Source organism: Drosophila gunungcola, assembly GCF_025200985.1.
Source record: "Drosophila gunungcola strain Sukarami chromosome 2R unlocalized genomic scaffold, Dgunungcola_SK_2 000011F, whole genome shotgun sequence".
NCBI lineage: Eukaryota > Metazoa > Arthropoda > Insecta > Diptera > Drosophilidae > Drosophila > Drosophila gunungcola.
In genome coordinates this window covers 2,169,913-2,185,588 of record NW_026453169.1, presented here as the reverse complement: position 1 = coordinate 2,185,588, position 15,676 = coordinate 2,169,913, and the positions used below count along the sequence as shown (strand labels likewise).

Genomic DNA, 15,676 nt, shown 5'->3' with positions numbered 1-15,676 from the left:
TCCAAATCAGAGATAAACAAATTAAAAAAAAAAATAAAATAATAAAAATGTAACGATTATTTTGTGCCTCATAAATGTTGACAAGTTAGAAACCATTTTTTTTTGTTTCGTACCTTTGTGAGTTTAGTTCTCAAAGAAATCTATTGCAAATATTTTTAATGAGTTAATTTGTGATTACATTTTTTTAAATTCTCATATTTGTTTTAACAATTTTTTAATAATGATAACAATAATAAGTAAAAATTATTTTATTTTGTTTTGTACCTTTTTGAGTTCTCAACGAAATCTATGCAAAATTTTTTAACGAGTTTATTTGGGATTAATTTTCTTAATTTTTTTTAATTATCTTGTTTTGCTGTTTTTGATACCAGTGGTTATAAGAAATTGTTATTATTAATATAATTGTAATTACTTTCTTGAATATTGAGAAGAGGTGTCGTATATATGTATAAATATGGTTGAATCGGAGTAAACTCTAATTTCTCAGTGTCTTCATTCGAAAAAGAAGTTATTTATTAATTTTATTTGTTATACAATTTAAAGAATATTTTATTTTCATGCTCACAGATTGGATTTTTAAATTATTATTATAAATATTTATGAAATAGACCACTTAAGGGTTAATATCCATATTTCCTCCAGTGAATACACACCAAATGCGCAAATAAAAACATAGATGATGAAGCCCTGGCCCCATGCGATAGTATCGAGTAAACATCGATATTTGACCCAGCTCTACAGACTGACATCATTCCCGCACACAAAACACCAAAATAAAGAGAAATCGAGCGAAAATGGAGGCCCTGGACATTCTGGAGAAGCGCATCGATGCTCTGACGCGAGTCCTGGGTCCCGTGCAGGATTCGGAGGCGGGGGAGGGCGTAGTGGACGCCCTGTGCTCGGCACACGCCCTCCTGGGCGAAGCCACTACGGGCAGTGTTCCACTGCAGCAGTGTGTGAAGCGATCTAGCGAACTGGAGAAGTACCTGGACCCCAACTTCCTGGAGGAGCAGCAGCAGGTGCGCTCCAAGGAGGTCTACCTGCACGCCGTGGCCCCCGAGCTGCACACCCAGGCCGAGCAGCTGGAGAGGATCAGGCAGCTGGAACCCGCTCTGGGGGCGGAGTACTTCCGCAGCATTCCCGCCGAGTGCCTGGACCAGCTGAAGGGTATCACCCAGAACAACGGGGAGTACGCCCAGCAGAGCGAACTCATCGAGGAGAGCCTGGTCTTGGCCATGAAGCGGTACGGCGAAATCCAGGCGGGATTACTCAGCTCCCTGGACGCCATGAGCGACCGGCTGGACCAGGTGGAGGAGCGCATGGAGCAGCGGAAGCGGGCGGAGCTCAGCAAGGATGTGCCGCCCAAGGATTGAGCGACTATAGCTCCAAAGACTGCTGAAAGTATTTTGTACGACCCTGTTTCCAAATCCTTTCCTTAGTCACTTTTGGCTTTTTGCTCAATTCGGTTTCTAAAGAAAAGTCTTGGATCAATTTCATGTAAGCTCGATGTGAAAACTGAAATAGAAGCAATTCGTAAGCAAACTTGATTGGAATTGGAAATGGAATCCGGGATTTTAGATTTCCTAATCACTTTTTATCGAGAAGTGGCTAATGATGCTCTTTCAATTGTAAGTTTCCTTTTTAAAAATTATTTAATAATAGCACAATAAATTAAATTAACCAAATAAAACGGCTAAAAATAATTTACGTAAGTGATTTTGTTTTGCCAAACCAGTTTGAAAAGAATTGATTAAAATAACATTTCCCAACAGCTATCCGCATTTTTTAATTTAAAATGTCACTGATTACAACACTGATTTCCTAATCGCTTTATAGTATGTCCGAAAACAATATAAATTGAAACAGATCCTATTAGAAACTCTTCCCTTAAATGAAGGATGTGATATCTTTAGAAACATATTACAAAAGCTCTTAAAAAAAACCAAATTAATCCATAAAGTTAAATATATTTTTGTATTACTAAAAACACAGATAAGATTATTGGCAAAATGTTTATTCCCTTACATAAGTATATAATAAAAAGACAATTATCTAAAAAATGTAGAAGGAAACACTTATGATAAAAAAGAAAGAACAATTTCATTTTAAATCGGTATTTATGCTAGCACAACAGACAACGTTACCAAATTAAAAATAGCCTAAGCACGGCTTGAATCCAACGAATATCCTTTCTACTACAGTAAGAGGCACAGTCTTGACTTCTCTTCTTCCCGACGGAGAAGTCCGGTGCTCCTAGAAACGGAGCTCGTTCCTTAGTATCTTTCGTAAGCGGATAAGGTGAGCGGAGCATAAACGCCATTCGGCTGGGCGTAGAATAGTTCGTCCTCTATGAGTTCCGGATTGAAGCCCTGCTGCTGGAGCTCCACTTTGCGCAGCTTGAAGGTGCCCGTCAGGTCGATTCTTCGCAGGAACCTCAGGAACTGCGGTCTCGCATAGTTGGGCAGGGTTTTGGTCAGTTCCTCGCCCAGCTGGCTGACCTTCACCTCGCGAGCGGGATCGTAAATGGCTGCCATTCCGGCTCTTCCCTCGGTGTTGGGCACGCTCACTCCGTACACAATCACATCCTTGTAGCCAGCCAGATTGCTTAGCTGCGCCTCCACCTCGCTGGTGGACACATTCTCACCCTTCCAGCGGAATGTGTCGCCGGTGCGATCCTTGAAGTACAGATAGCCCCGCTCGTCGGCCACCAGAAGATCCCCCGAAATGAAGGCCATGTCGCCCTTGGAGAAGACATCGTGCACCACCTTCTTGGAGGAGGCCTTCTGGTCAACATAGCCCAGGAACTCCCTGCACGGATTTCCCCTCACAATCTTTCCTATAAAGACGCCTGGCTCGTCGGCTTCACATCTCTCGCAGAGTCCCTTGCTGTTCCTCAAAGGCTCTCCCGTGTGGGGATCTGCTTTAATGATCGATATCGGGTAGATCTGCGGCAGTATGCGGGATACAAAGCCAATTGCTCCCACGGTGCTGTCATTATTCATGATGTTGGCATTGCCCTCGGTGGCTCCGTAGAATTCGCCCACCTTCTTAATCCCAAATCGTTCCACGAACTGCGGCCAAATCTGTGGTCGCAGTCCGTTGCCAAACACCATGCGCACTTGGTGCTGCCGATCGTGAGGAGCTGATGGAGTGGCCAGAATATAACGAGCCATCTCACCAATGTATTGACCAACCTGTGGAAAATATATTGGTAAAAGTTATACAAAATATGGATTTACGAAAGGGTGGCAGATATTACCGTGCACTGAAAGCGAGCACAGTCCGAAAAGTAGCCAGAGGCACTGAATTTCTTTCGTACGACAACTGTGGAACCAAAGAGCAAGGCCTGACCCATGCTCATCACTCCGCCAGCGGTGTGATACAAGGGCAACGGGGTGTAGAACACATCCTGATCCTTAAAACCAAGTGTATAGTGAATGCCGGCAGCTATGAAGAAGTATCTGATAAGGAAGACATCGTATTATGGGATAATAAATTATGTTAAAAAGAAGACCCCACCGAGAATGCGTGATGACGGCTGCCTTAGGCAATCCCGTGGTGCCCGAAGTGTAGATGTAGACCAGCTTGTCATGATGATCCGCTCGAGAAGCACCAGCCGCCACTTTGTCCTTGGCAGCCGTCTCCAGGAGACCATTCAACTGCTGGGCCAATCCCTGGCTGAGACCCTCGGACGCCACAATTTCCTGGGTGGCCTCGTCGTTGAACTGATAAAGTCCCACATGGGCGGGCAGATCCTTGGCTATGTCCATTACGGCCGATCGAAAACTGGCTCCGTAAATGAGAGCCGTGCACTGCCCCACTGTGATGCTGTGCTGCAGGGATGCCCCTCGGAGGTTCGTGTTTATAAGCGGCGTGATCACTCCGATCTTGGACAGACCCAGCCAGGTGGCCACGAATTCCGCACGGTTTTCCAGCAGCAGACCCACCACATCGCCCTTTTTATAGCCATGGCTGTGGAACACGTTGGCCACTCGGTTCGCGTGCTCATTCACCTGCCGGAAGGTCCATTGCTGGGACTCACTCACAATGGCCAACTTGTCCGGCTGCCGGGCCACGTTCGCCTCGAAGACGTCTCCGATGTTCAAGTTCTTGCGCTCATGCCGTTTAATGAACATTAAAACACGGATGTAGGCGAAGAGAGCACTGTAAAGCATAATTGTATTAGATAAAATAAGGGTGGGATAATTACAAGATTTCACCGGTACTTTATCTTAAACAAACAATATTTTTCTTTGTTTGCACATATATGGTGTGTATTATTGTGCGTTTAACTTACACAGTATCGCGGGGAGTGGTGACCGCTGCTATATAGAACCATCGCCATCCGGGGCGCACTAGCAATGTGGCTATCAAGCTGGCATATAGGGTGGCCACTCCATACCAAGGTCCTTTGTAATAAAGGATCAGGCCAGAAACTGCTGCCAGGGCAGGAGTTAAGATCCATTGAAGATAACGCCGCCAATCGGACTTCTTCGGTTGTGTTAAAGCTTTCGGTGAGTCTATGCTAATCGTCACCTACAAAATTGCATACAATCCGTTAGATTAGATAGATATGATCTATAGTGAATTAGTGAAATTATATTTTATTGTATGTTCCAATATTGATATATTTTATATTTTTAACAAAAAATGTTCATTAAAGGGATTTCGATTACTTTAAAATTTCCTTGGTTTTTGACTAATTGATTTAAAAATATAAGTTAAAAAGTATTCAATATGTCATACACGGTCGCCCTGGCGTGAACTTCGTATACATCACTCATACGCCGCGTAAGCCCTCTCGATACGGGTGTTAGATAATCGATAGAATAACCCCTTAGCCTGACCCATCCTAATGAAGTTTATTCAAAGCTTTTCCTGATATTCAGCTAATTGCTTGTTGTTTAATTTGCACTCTAGCGACAGCTGCCCCATAACTTATTCCGCATCAATCATTTAGCACTTTATTTAAGCAATTTGCAAACAAATAAACCAAAACTGAGAAAAGCAAACACACAAAATATAAGTGTTATGTGGGGATAAACAAGAGCTAGTAGCCAAATCGGTGGCCATTTCGGCCCGAGGAGATCTCGCGGAAGTGCATCAATGCCCTCTTCTCGGCATCGGAGGCCAATCGGTTCGACAATCGGATCAGAACACATATGGTCAGTGCCGAGATCAGTCCCAGCATAAAGAAGACGATCTAATATACGGGCGGATATAGTACGTAGCACGAGTGGGGGACTCCCGATTACCTTGTGCCAAATGGTCAGTCGATGCTGGGTGGCGGTCAGACCGCCGTCTTCCACCAACGGCTCATTGTCGGTGCCCGTCATCATATTAGGTAAATGCAAATCTTTGCTCAGCTAGTTTGTCCCTTGGCGCTTGAATGGTTCAGCCGTCTATCTGTTTGTTCGGCGATTTTTCTTATTTAACTGACAGTTGCTTCGGAGAAATATTGTAACATTGAATTTTTAATGGTGTGACAACTTCATAAAAAAACAAACTGTTACGATTTTAAAGGGACTTTCCCAAATTTATGATCATATATTTGTGTCTTATTTAAGCCATTGGAAAGCAGTTATGTGTTATTAATTTTGGAACTCTTGGCCTTACACATATGTTCATATATATTTTTAATAATATATATTTTATAAACTTTTTAAACAAATATAAGTATGTAAGTACCTTTTCATACTCAAACTATCGGATGTCTCGTTTTTGTCAATTGTGATTATTTAAAGAAAACTAAAAGATGCATCCACTTTGTTATAAATTAAAACTTGTTCTTTTAATATATTTTCCTTTTTCAAGCGCACTTCCTTTTAATAGCCTCCATTTACTTCCATTCCGAGTTACCCTGATCTTGACTTTCAAATATTTTCAGACCAACTCAATAAAAAGATACACTTTAGGTTGCAATAATCTTTTAAATAAACCTGATTATAAGCTTTATCCGAACAGATGACCGATCGCATAATACTCGAGACCCAGACCTAGTCCCGGTTGAAATCAACAGGCCAAAATTAAACTGGTTTCGGTTTTTTCTGCGCTTTTCGTAGATGTCTGACTCCGATGGCAACGTGAGTATTATTTTGTTGTCAGATAAGGTTTGGCTCGCTGACGAGGGGAGGGGCAGCGACCCAAACCCACCAAGTGAACACAACAAAGCGAATCAAGCGCGAAACGAACCGAAAATATGTATGTTGACCACATTCGTGCGAATGGATGAGTATATGTTATTTACCTGTGCGGGGTTCAAGGCCGTCGAACTTGGGGCGGCTGTAGCACCACCACCATCCGCAGTATCAGCACCACCTGTAGCAGCACTAGCACCACCATCAGCCGCAACGCCAGCGGTGCACATTTTATTTATTTCGAATTTAACAGCACATCTGCAGAGGCTGCGAACTGATGTCGATTAACAGCTCGGCTCGGTTTGGTCTTCAATTATCTCCGTCGCTTTAGGTGGTTTTTATTGTTGTTACTTGATGGTTACACAAAGAAAAAATATGACCAAATTTTATTGATTAAGTTTCAAATAAATAAAAAGTACACCCAAAAAAAATTTTCATAGCAACTAAACTATTGGTACATGAATATCAAAATATTTGGGAATGAAATTTTGAATTTCAAAACTTATGTGGCTTAAAAATTTTTATAAATTAACACCTATTTCATTTATAATATACGGTTTTTTTGTTGGCCGTTGGTATATTAGCAAATAATATAAAAAATTTTATTAGTTGTAATAAATGCTTTTCTAACATTAGAGAACAACTTATTTGCAACTTGATACTAGAAATGTAAAATATTACAAAGGTCCTTTTGGCATCAGGTCTTAAAAATTAAAACAATATATTTAAATCTATAACCAATAGATGTACAATCGGTAAGGGAGAAGGTAAATATTTTTAAATTTTAAGGTCCAAATTTTTTTTCCAAGGCCCTATATATATTTTAAAACTTTACTTTTACTCAGTGGTATCTGATAAATCCCTTAAAACCAAATGACAAGTAATCCGATTTTTTTTAGTTAATAGAAAAAAAAAAGTTTTAGTAATGCACAAATTGAAGATTTAAATGAGGGAAGAAATAATTATTTTTCTCTGTGCACTTTTGAAGCGAAATGATGGGTAATTAGGCGACGTGCAGCAATCGGAAGGGGCAGACACAAGGCAAAAAGAGAAAAGGCGAAAAAGTTGAAGAAAAGCCAGAGATAACGATGTGGGGAATCTGCAATTGTGGTGCACAAGTGACACCAGCAGAAAAGATGGAGAAAAATTGCCTTTTTTGACACGGCTTGAATGATGCTGCGACGTTTTTCAGTTCAGGCATGCGAATGCGACAGTGTGTTTGTAAGCTCAAGGTGAGTTTTGGGGTCTGCTGCGGTTGTTTATGCGCGACGAATGGCAAAAGTTAAGTTAAGTGAAGTGAAGCTCCAGGTGGGCAATAAAACCGTTAATGTATGTTAAACTCATTTAATGAAAAAGACAATTAAAGTAAGTTAAGAGTGTAGGAAGTTGGAGTCGGATGGTGGTTCCTGCATTTTGATAGGAAGTGGGCATCAATAAAAAAAATTAGGTTTTAATAGTTAAAAACGAAGGTAATTCAAAACATTTTATTTATTCTGCAAAATATAAAATATAAAACATAAAACTAATTCAAGTATTTGATATAAAGATAAAATGATTTATTGTTGTTGTATTTATTATTTTTTTTACATTAAAATTTAAAAAAAATTGTATGGTTTTTTTTTAATATAAAAAAGCGCAAATAATCGTATTATAAATGTGAAAAATTAAATAGATATAATAAAAAATTAGCTTAGAGAAAAGCAACCATAAATTTAAATAGCTCTAATGTGTTTAAGCCATGTCAAATTGTGATGTTAGGCTAATGGATCTTACGACAAAAAATAATTTATTTAAATATGTTTAATCCGTTTCTCCTTAGTCTTGTTCACTAATTTGCCAATGCATGAACATTGATTTTTCAATACTTAAATTTCAGTCCTCGTGTTGCAAATTATTTTTTACAACATTTTGCTCATGCAAACATTTAGTTTTATACTGTTGTTGTTGTTTCTGCATTGTGGTTTCTTTTGTTTTTGTTTTTTTTTTTCGTGACACACATATAGATAAAACACATAAGATCGGCAGAGATCATTAAGAGATGCGGATGTTGGCGACGCTTCATCACTTTCACTGAAATCTTCTTCTCCTTTTCTTTTGTTAAATTTCTTTGCCTTTTGTGGGTCCCCACAAATGAAGCTTGGAATTTTCAGTGGATTAAGAGATATGAGAGGAGATGTGGGATGCAATCAAATTGCGGTTGAAATTGTTGTTCACTTAATGGATATATTGCCCGCACAAACGGAACAGCTATAATCATTCTGTGAAGTTGATCTTAAAACAGACATTTTAAAATGTTCTTATTGTCCTTGATTTTTAATTTGTTTTTTTTTTTTATATTTTTTAAAATTATTTTCAAAATCACAACACATTCTATAAAATGATTCATTATTATTGGTTGTTTTTATTTTGCTTTGAGTTGGTTATTTTATATAATTTCCATGAAGCTGTTAAACCACTCAAAAATATAAGAAAACCTTGAAACTTTTATGTTTTTAACCTTTTGTCCTTACAATTATTTGTTTTTTATTTTTTGTAATTAAATGAATTACAGTAAAAGGGAATTGGGGTTACAAAGAGTTTAAAAAATAATTTTTTTTGCACTCTATATTATATTTGTTTGGATTGTCGGGTATTTGTGTTATTTAAGCTCATTTGTAGTTTGAATTGGTGGTAAGCAAATTTTAAAACACTTTTTAGGGCATTTTAAATTGGTATTCGTTATGGATTTACTTTTCTTTTTGATGTTTTTTATATTTTTTTTACGATTAAGTCGGAGTTTAAGCCGGTCGCGTCTTTCGGCCAACAGCTTCGTTCATCAACTGCGCCCAAAAAGCTAACTGTCTCTGCATCCGTCGCTGCCCGAGCTCTGCCGACGCCGACGTCGACGTCGGTGGCAACAGGTCGCCGCAAACACAGATACACACTGACACAAAAAGCCAAGCTTCGGGTCGAAGCTCCGCTTCTTAGCCAAGTTAACAATGTGCTGCTGGTTCGCTGAAATTGTCAGTTGCGATTCTGTTGTGTGTTTGCACGTGATTATGCCGCATGCAACATGTGTATTGTCTTATTCGCCGCCCTGCCTCTTAAGCGAGTTTCCTTTGTGGCCATTAACATGTCAACAACCACAGAGCGTCAAGAATGTGGCCTTAATGGGCCAGGGGGGTGCTTTGGTGGAAGGGGGGGGTGGCCGAGTGGGTGGCCCAGGGGAGAAGGCCGCGCGGAGTGGAACGTGCATTTAATTCAAAACACGTGTCTCACTTCGTACACTCTTTGTGGCTGTTGCCCTCGGCTTCTGTTTGCGATTCTTTCCTTTGCATTTCTTTCTATGTATAAATGCACTGAGAGAAATCATCTTGTGATACAGCGAGATAAGCCCAATGCTATTTTCGGCTTATGTTCGGTTACCGGTACCGCACCGAATCGGCTGCTTTGGTAAGAAATTCCATTTTGGCTCTGATGTCTTTGGTTACGCTTTTGGAACCGGCTTGTACCGATACAGTAGCGAAATCTTTTTAATGTTTAATAATATCTTTTAATTTTTAATAATATTTTTTCATTTTCTTATATTATTTTGATTTGGTTTTTTTTTACAAAATATTTATGTTCAATATTGACTATTTCTGGAATCTTTTAGATACTAATTTATTTAATACAATAAACAAATAAAAAAGTATGTACGGTTAGACGCCATTCTAAAGTTAAACTTAATTTTGGTTCCAGTGCCAGCTCCGGTCCCCTTTCCTGATTTTGAATCGCTTAATTTTGGTTGAAGGTAACAATTATGGTTTAATTCCCTGATTTATTATTATCATAATTTTCAAAATTAACAAAATTGATTTATATACCTATGATCTGGTCATTTAAAAAATCATTATTTATTGGTTTAATCAGATCAGCTTTAAATATTTCCATTTTGTAGATAATTTCAGTTTTTTAATACCAGCCCTTCCTTCTATAAGCAAACCATAAATTTGTTTTGGCATGTGTACTTACAAAGTGTGTCTGTACATGTATTTTGTACAAGCAATTGATGCGTTACCCCTATACCAATTTTATACTCCACCCCGTCTCAAAACTCCATGGCAAGTGCAACGCAAACCGTTTATTAAATATAATTTTGCATGTTGATTTCTTTAGCTCAGATCGTTTGCCATGACTCGGCTAAATTGTTATAAACAGTCTAAGAGACTGAGAAAGATAGATCTAGCTAAACAGTTAGCCCATGGACTGGGGGATTTGGATCTAGGTCAATTGGGTATTGCAAAACAATTTTAGGTTGCTGCGGTGAAGGCTTGCTGCCAAATGACAAGTACAAATATGTAAGGCACTTCTAACATAAATTCAGCATCACTTTATAATTTTTATTGGAGCAAAAACTTTAAAACCCATTTGGCTTTTATAGTTGCTGTTGCTTGCAAGACAGGATTATAACTGACCTAAAGTTTTTATGGGTTCCCGTCTATTTACTCAATGCTGGAATCGATATTCAACAAGCTTTCATATCGTGAGATCATATTACAAAAAAGCTGAACTCACTCAACAAGATTCTCGTTCAGGTAAATAGTTCTAATAACACGGGTATACGAAAGCAAAGCTATTTTAATAAGATAATTGGCTAAGCTTTGACTCTTATAACAAGTAAGTCACAACAAGTATAGAGCGCTCCAGAGTTCAGTTCATAGATGTAGACGGGTTTATATAATCAACCGAATAAGGTTTTTAATATTTGAAAACAAATACATGATTCACCTTATAAAGTTACTAAATTTTACATTCCAAAAAAGACCTGAAAAGAAGGACAAATACATTAATTTTAAAGGACTAGTTAGCTTTTCCTATTAAAACGTCATTTATAAAACGCATTTTTATAAATATAAAACTCACAAAGTGTTTAAAAATCAGACAAGTTGATAACAGAATTGTGTAAAATACCAGAAGTATTTAAATAAAAAAATTATTATTTCGACCTGATTTAAACCTTCAAAATGGTTAGTGCAATACTTTTTTTTTTAGTAAATACGACAAGTGCTCTTTACAAAGTTGTGATCATAATTTTGTAGTATGTGAATATACCTGTAATATGTACATAATTCATATCTGTCAGCAGAAACTTTCAAATTGCATTTCATGGCTCTTTCTGCTCTAACAATTTTTATAGTTCCTGGCAATCAACAGCTCGTCCCACTCCCTTCGTACCCCCAAGATACCAATAACAAGGCTCCAAAGATATGCCCGACATTCAATGGTCTTTTTCACACATACCCAACCAGACATAAAGTGTCTGTGCAAAAAATGCAGACGCACATACTCGGTTTATATATACTCCGCCTCTTTTATATATAGTTCGGAATATATATTTTAGCCTTCGGGGGCTTGCCCTCCGCCCTTCCGCCCCTCGTCCTTCCCTTTCGCCCCTGCTCGGTACTTGAGAAGGGAACTTGCCAGCTCTTGTGGATTTTGTCAAGTGGATTTTTGTCGAGTTTTTGAGATCATTAAAACAACATCGTTAGGGCGTCCATAATGAAGTACTAAAGAGGAACCCAAGAAGCAATCCCTCGAGAGTGCGACTAAGTCCCGAAATGAAAGAATTCAATTTCAAGGCGATGTTTTATGGCTCTAATGATTAGTTCTAGAGACGCACTGTCGCCTCTTTCGGCTGAGACTAACGCAAATCCAAAAAGATATATCGTACTTTCTCATCCGACTGGATGCGACCGTGAAAAGCGCGGCGTGGAAAACTCTCGCTTCAAAATCGACATCCATGTTCCTATCCATCAGCGGTGGAATGAATAATTTTTCGCCATTGAACCATTTATGTGGGGTATATTGAGTTGTGGAGGGGTAGGGCAAACATTTTTGTGGGACTGTTTAATATTATTTTTAATTTCCAGGCAAATGAGTCGGTTTTATTTTTAAGAAATGCCATTATTAGTTTTATTCCTCTTTTAAGCATTACGCCCATATTACGTATCAATACGTTAGTATATATAATAGAAAAAATCATAAAAAACGGAAACGATTTTTTGTATATCATTTTTAGGGTAATCTAAAAAAATATATATACAATATGCACTTTAAATTAAAAAAAAAATTGGTAAAGTTTTTAAATGTTAGAAACCATTTTTTATTTTAATTTTTTCTAGGCTTATATCTAAAGGCGTTACTTGAATTTTTTTTTGTTATTTTGGTTGTATTGCTGATTTTTTGCAATCTGTAAATTTTAGCTCCGTTCAACTGTACCTAAAGGGTATATCCACATGCGACTTCTTGCCGTCTAATTGATTTTTTGTGTGTTTGCCGCCATCGAATCTTGTTCTTCGCCGTCTATATGTTTGGCCGCGTTTGGGGACGCTCCCGCGCTGTCAGAAATTAATCTTTTCCCTTTCGCCAGATGTTGCCTGCCGCCGGCAGCGGTTGGCCAAAGGGAATGGCAAGGGAGGGGCGAGGGACGAGGGGTAAGACGAGATCTTAGCGCAAAGTGTCAGGCGTTTACATCAGAGATGATCAGGTTCCCAGAACAAGGAATTCTCCATTTTCATTCTTTTGTTTTCCCGTCTTCAATCTTTTTTGAGCATTAAGACATTTTATTTTAGCACATAGCCGAAAAAAATTTTCTTTCATTCTGAATTAATTATTACTTCTATATTGACCTAGAAACAATATCTATAATTTTAAAAGTTTTTATTTTGCTCTTTTGGACATTCATTTTGACTGTTGATATTATTTTTGTATAGTTTCATTGATCAATATAATACCTACTATTTTTTTTTGAGTATGTTAAAAAAAGTACAACCCACTCATGCTTTTGATTAAATGGTAATAAGCTAGAATAAATAAAAGCTGTAGCCACAAAAACTCACCTACACATTATTTAAAGAAATACATATATATATTTTAATAGACTAAAAAATATTGCATGATTCGATTCTTCAGTGATTTAAGCAAACTAATATTTTATAGCACAAAATATATCTTTTTAAAGACATTAATATAATCATAACAGATAACTATACATGTGATCTTTTTAACAAATTAATCTTTGATCTTGGACATATATGTTTTTATCTTTGATCGCATTATTTTCTGTGCAGTTGAGAAAGCGTTTTACTTACTTCCTGATTTTTAGGGACCTAGTGGAGTGGGGGGAAGTCAACAGTTTTTGCCTGCCGGCCAAGTCACTAAAATGTTTTTATGTAAATAAACAAAAGTTTGGTTTGGTTTTCCCTCCGCCTTTGTTGTTGTTGCCTCGGATGCTCCTTTTTGGATGTCGACCGCCGTCGTTGTTGGGCTTTTTTATGGATTGTTTTTTGTTTATAGACAACTACAATCGGGGGTGTGTGTGTGTGTGAGTGTGTGTGTGCGAGTTGCTTTTTATGTGCCTTGCGCATCTTCGGCTGAAAAAATATAAAAGCAAAATATTTATGCGACCGACGCGAGGCATAGCCAGCCCGTCCGTCCGTCAGTCAGTCGGTCCGTCCGGTATTGGATCCGTACAGGGGTGGCAACGGGGCGGATGAGTGAGCGAGATGTCCATAGTAGCGATCGGTTTTCTGCTACCCCTTTTTTCACGCCTCCGAGCAATTACTTCGAGTCGAATACCCTTAAAGTGCTACTGAAATATTGGGGGCATACTCCTACGAAATAAAAGGAACGCACCAAAAATATTCACTGGAGTAACAAGTATTTGTAAAGGATTAAGAAAGTAAAGATCGTTGAAATTAAAACAATAATTGGTAGGGAAGTTTTTCAAAAAGCATAAGGATAATTGTTCAATATTATCTTAGAATGTTGAGGATCAATTGTGGCCATTTTTATCCAAATTTATTAGAACTCAAAAATTAAGTAAATAAGGATCAAATATTAAATTAGGTTAAACTTAAAATAAAATAAGAATAATGTGGAATTAAAATATATTATACCTTTTTTAAATATATTAAAGCCCTTTAGAGAGCAACTTGTAGTCGGATGACTTTAGCGGGAAATACTATTCACTTGTCTTTTTATGAACTTCCACATACACATATAGCTAGGCCATAAACAAACATTTACGTACACATTAAAATGTATCTCGTAGATGCACATTCAGTACATTAGCTGGGCTTTTTGTTATTGTTGCTGATGGACAGATCGGCCGACTTCATCATCGGTGGCCATTAGTCAGCGCAGGCCCCCTCGCCCTTTGCGATCCTTTACTTCATGGCATCTATGAACTTTGATCGCTGATTGATTGGCCAAATGCACTCGAAAATGCAGGCAGCACCTCCATGAACAAACGGGCGTATATCGATGATTTTAATTACTTGAACCGCTGAGCAGTTTGCATATTTCGTTGTCGGTGCAATCGTTGCGTGAACCAGATGTTTTCCCCAGGAATACGGGTGCTGGGAAGGGTTAGGGGGGAAAATGACATGGCTGTAGCTAAGGGGCTTTAAAATCAGACAGATTTGTGAAGAAAGAAATAACGAACAAGCCAAGAACCTCTAAAATTGATTTTTTTATCATTAAGCTATATTCATGTGATCTACTAATTTTGAATGTTTTTCGTATTTTCATATATTTGATTGTTAACTATATCTATCTATAAAAACATCAACAAAAAAGGTAAGGTATTTATATTCAAAGCCTTTGGCTAAGCCAAGTTTTTATTGTAGGGAGAAACCCCATTCTTTTAGCAGACTTTTCGAACCAAGATGGATTGTTAAACCCAATATTTCTATGTCATGGTTCCCAACTTCTAATATTTATTCTTTCTTTAAACTTACATTTCCTTTCTCCCCGTACTAAACGAGATGTCCTACGCCCATGGATTTAGGACTGGGGCAGCCAGCTTCCCACTGGCAATCAATCAGCGGGGCACAAATGAGTCTGCGAATGGGTCACAACAATGCATTGCGATCTCCAAGTGGGCAGCAAACGCTTCCGTTTCGTTATCCTCTCGTCTGTCTGTCTGGTTTTACTTTGAAATCGGAAACGCTTCGCATCATTTTTGGACACACCGTTTTGACTTTAACATGGACACGGACACGGTCATCTGCTCGTCTGGGAATGGCTAAGGAAACTTATTTGTAGTAAGCGGGTTGATCATGTTTCAGAAATTTGCAAGGAATTCGTTGGAATAATAAATGTAGCTATTGTTGAGTTATAAAGAAATTTATTTAATCAATTTTTATTTAATGTACAAACAAATTCGAAGAAATTAATGGTTAACATTTTGAGTTAAGGAAGAGGTTATGAACAGCAATTAATAATGTTTTTTTCCTTTTATTTAACTTTGCCTTAACATTCCCTAATATTAAATAATCATAAAGAAAATAAATTGATTTACCAAATAATGATTTATTTGTATCAATAAGCAATTAGTCATTATACCAAGTCATCAGTCAATATTTTTTCTCCTAATGCACTTGAAATTTTCTTTCCCAAAATATATTCCCCTCTGACATAGGATGCCGAATTGAAAAAATTGAAATATCCAATGAAAACTGAAGGGAAAAGTCGGGATTGTCCAAAGTATTCGTTTCACTTACTGCAATTACCGC

General features: G+C 38.0%; 2 protein-coding genes across 4 annotated transcripts; one reads left to right on the top strand and one right to left on the bottom strand.

Moving 5' to 3' along the window:
* Positions 1-704: 704 nt before the first annotated feature.
* On the top strand, positions 705-1,707 carry LOC128255611 (uncharacterized). The gene has a single exon (XM_052985317.1). It carries the CDS (start codon positions 795-797, stop codon positions 1,371-1,373), a length of 579 nt encoding a protein of 192 aa, XP_052841277.1. The 5' UTR covers positions 705-794; the 3' UTR covers positions 1,374-1,707.
* Positions 1,708-1,978: 271 nt separating this feature from the next.
* On the bottom strand, positions 1,979-8,967 carry LOC128255606 (long-chain fatty acid transport protein 1-like). 3 transcript variants are annotated; one of them, XM_052985305.1, is made up of 6 exons: positions 8,868-8,967; positions 6,248-6,487; positions 4,298-4,536; positions 3,520-4,164; positions 3,260-3,461; positions 1,980-3,194 (listed from the first exon to the last, which is right to left on the bottom strand). In XM_052985305.1, the coding sequence occupies exons 2-6, from the start codon at positions 6,365-6,367 to the stop codon at positions 2,274-2,276; spliced, it is 2,127 nt and encodes a 708-aa protein (XP_052841265.1). In that variant the 5' UTR covers positions 6,368-6,487; positions 8,868-8,967; the 3' UTR covers positions 1,980-2,273. The 3 variants fall into 3 exon arrangements, with proteins under 3 accessions (XP_052841266.1, XP_052841265.1, XP_052841267.1); XM_052985306.1 differs by lacking the exons at positions 6,248-6,487; positions 8,868-8,967 and adding an exon at positions 5,256-5,490 and having other exon boundaries at positions 1,979-3,194; XM_052985307.1 differs by lacking the exons at positions 1,980-3,194; positions 3,260-3,461; positions 3,520-4,164; ... (1 more) ...; positions 6,248-6,487; positions 8,868-8,967 and adding exons at positions 4,765-5,203; positions 5,256-5,580.
* Between the last annotated feature and the right edge of the window lie 6,709 nt (positions 8,968-15,676).

Coding starts and splice junctions, on each gene's coding strand:
- LOC128255611 (XM_052985317.1), top strand. CDS start 795: ATGGAGGCCCTGGACATTCTGGAGAAGCGCATCGATGCTCTGACGCGA.
- LOC128255606 (XM_052985305.1), bottom strand. CDS start 6,367: ATGTGCACCGCTGGCGTTGCGGCTGATGGTGGTGCTAGTGCTGCTACA. Junction 3,462..3,519: donor GCCGTCATCACGCATTCTCG/GTGGGGTCTTCT, acceptor CTTCCTTATCAG/ATACTTCTTCATAGCTGCCG. Junction 3,195..3,259: donor GTGCTCGCTTTCAGTGCACG/GTAATATCTGCC, acceptor TATTTTCCACAG/GTTGGTCAATACATTGGTGA.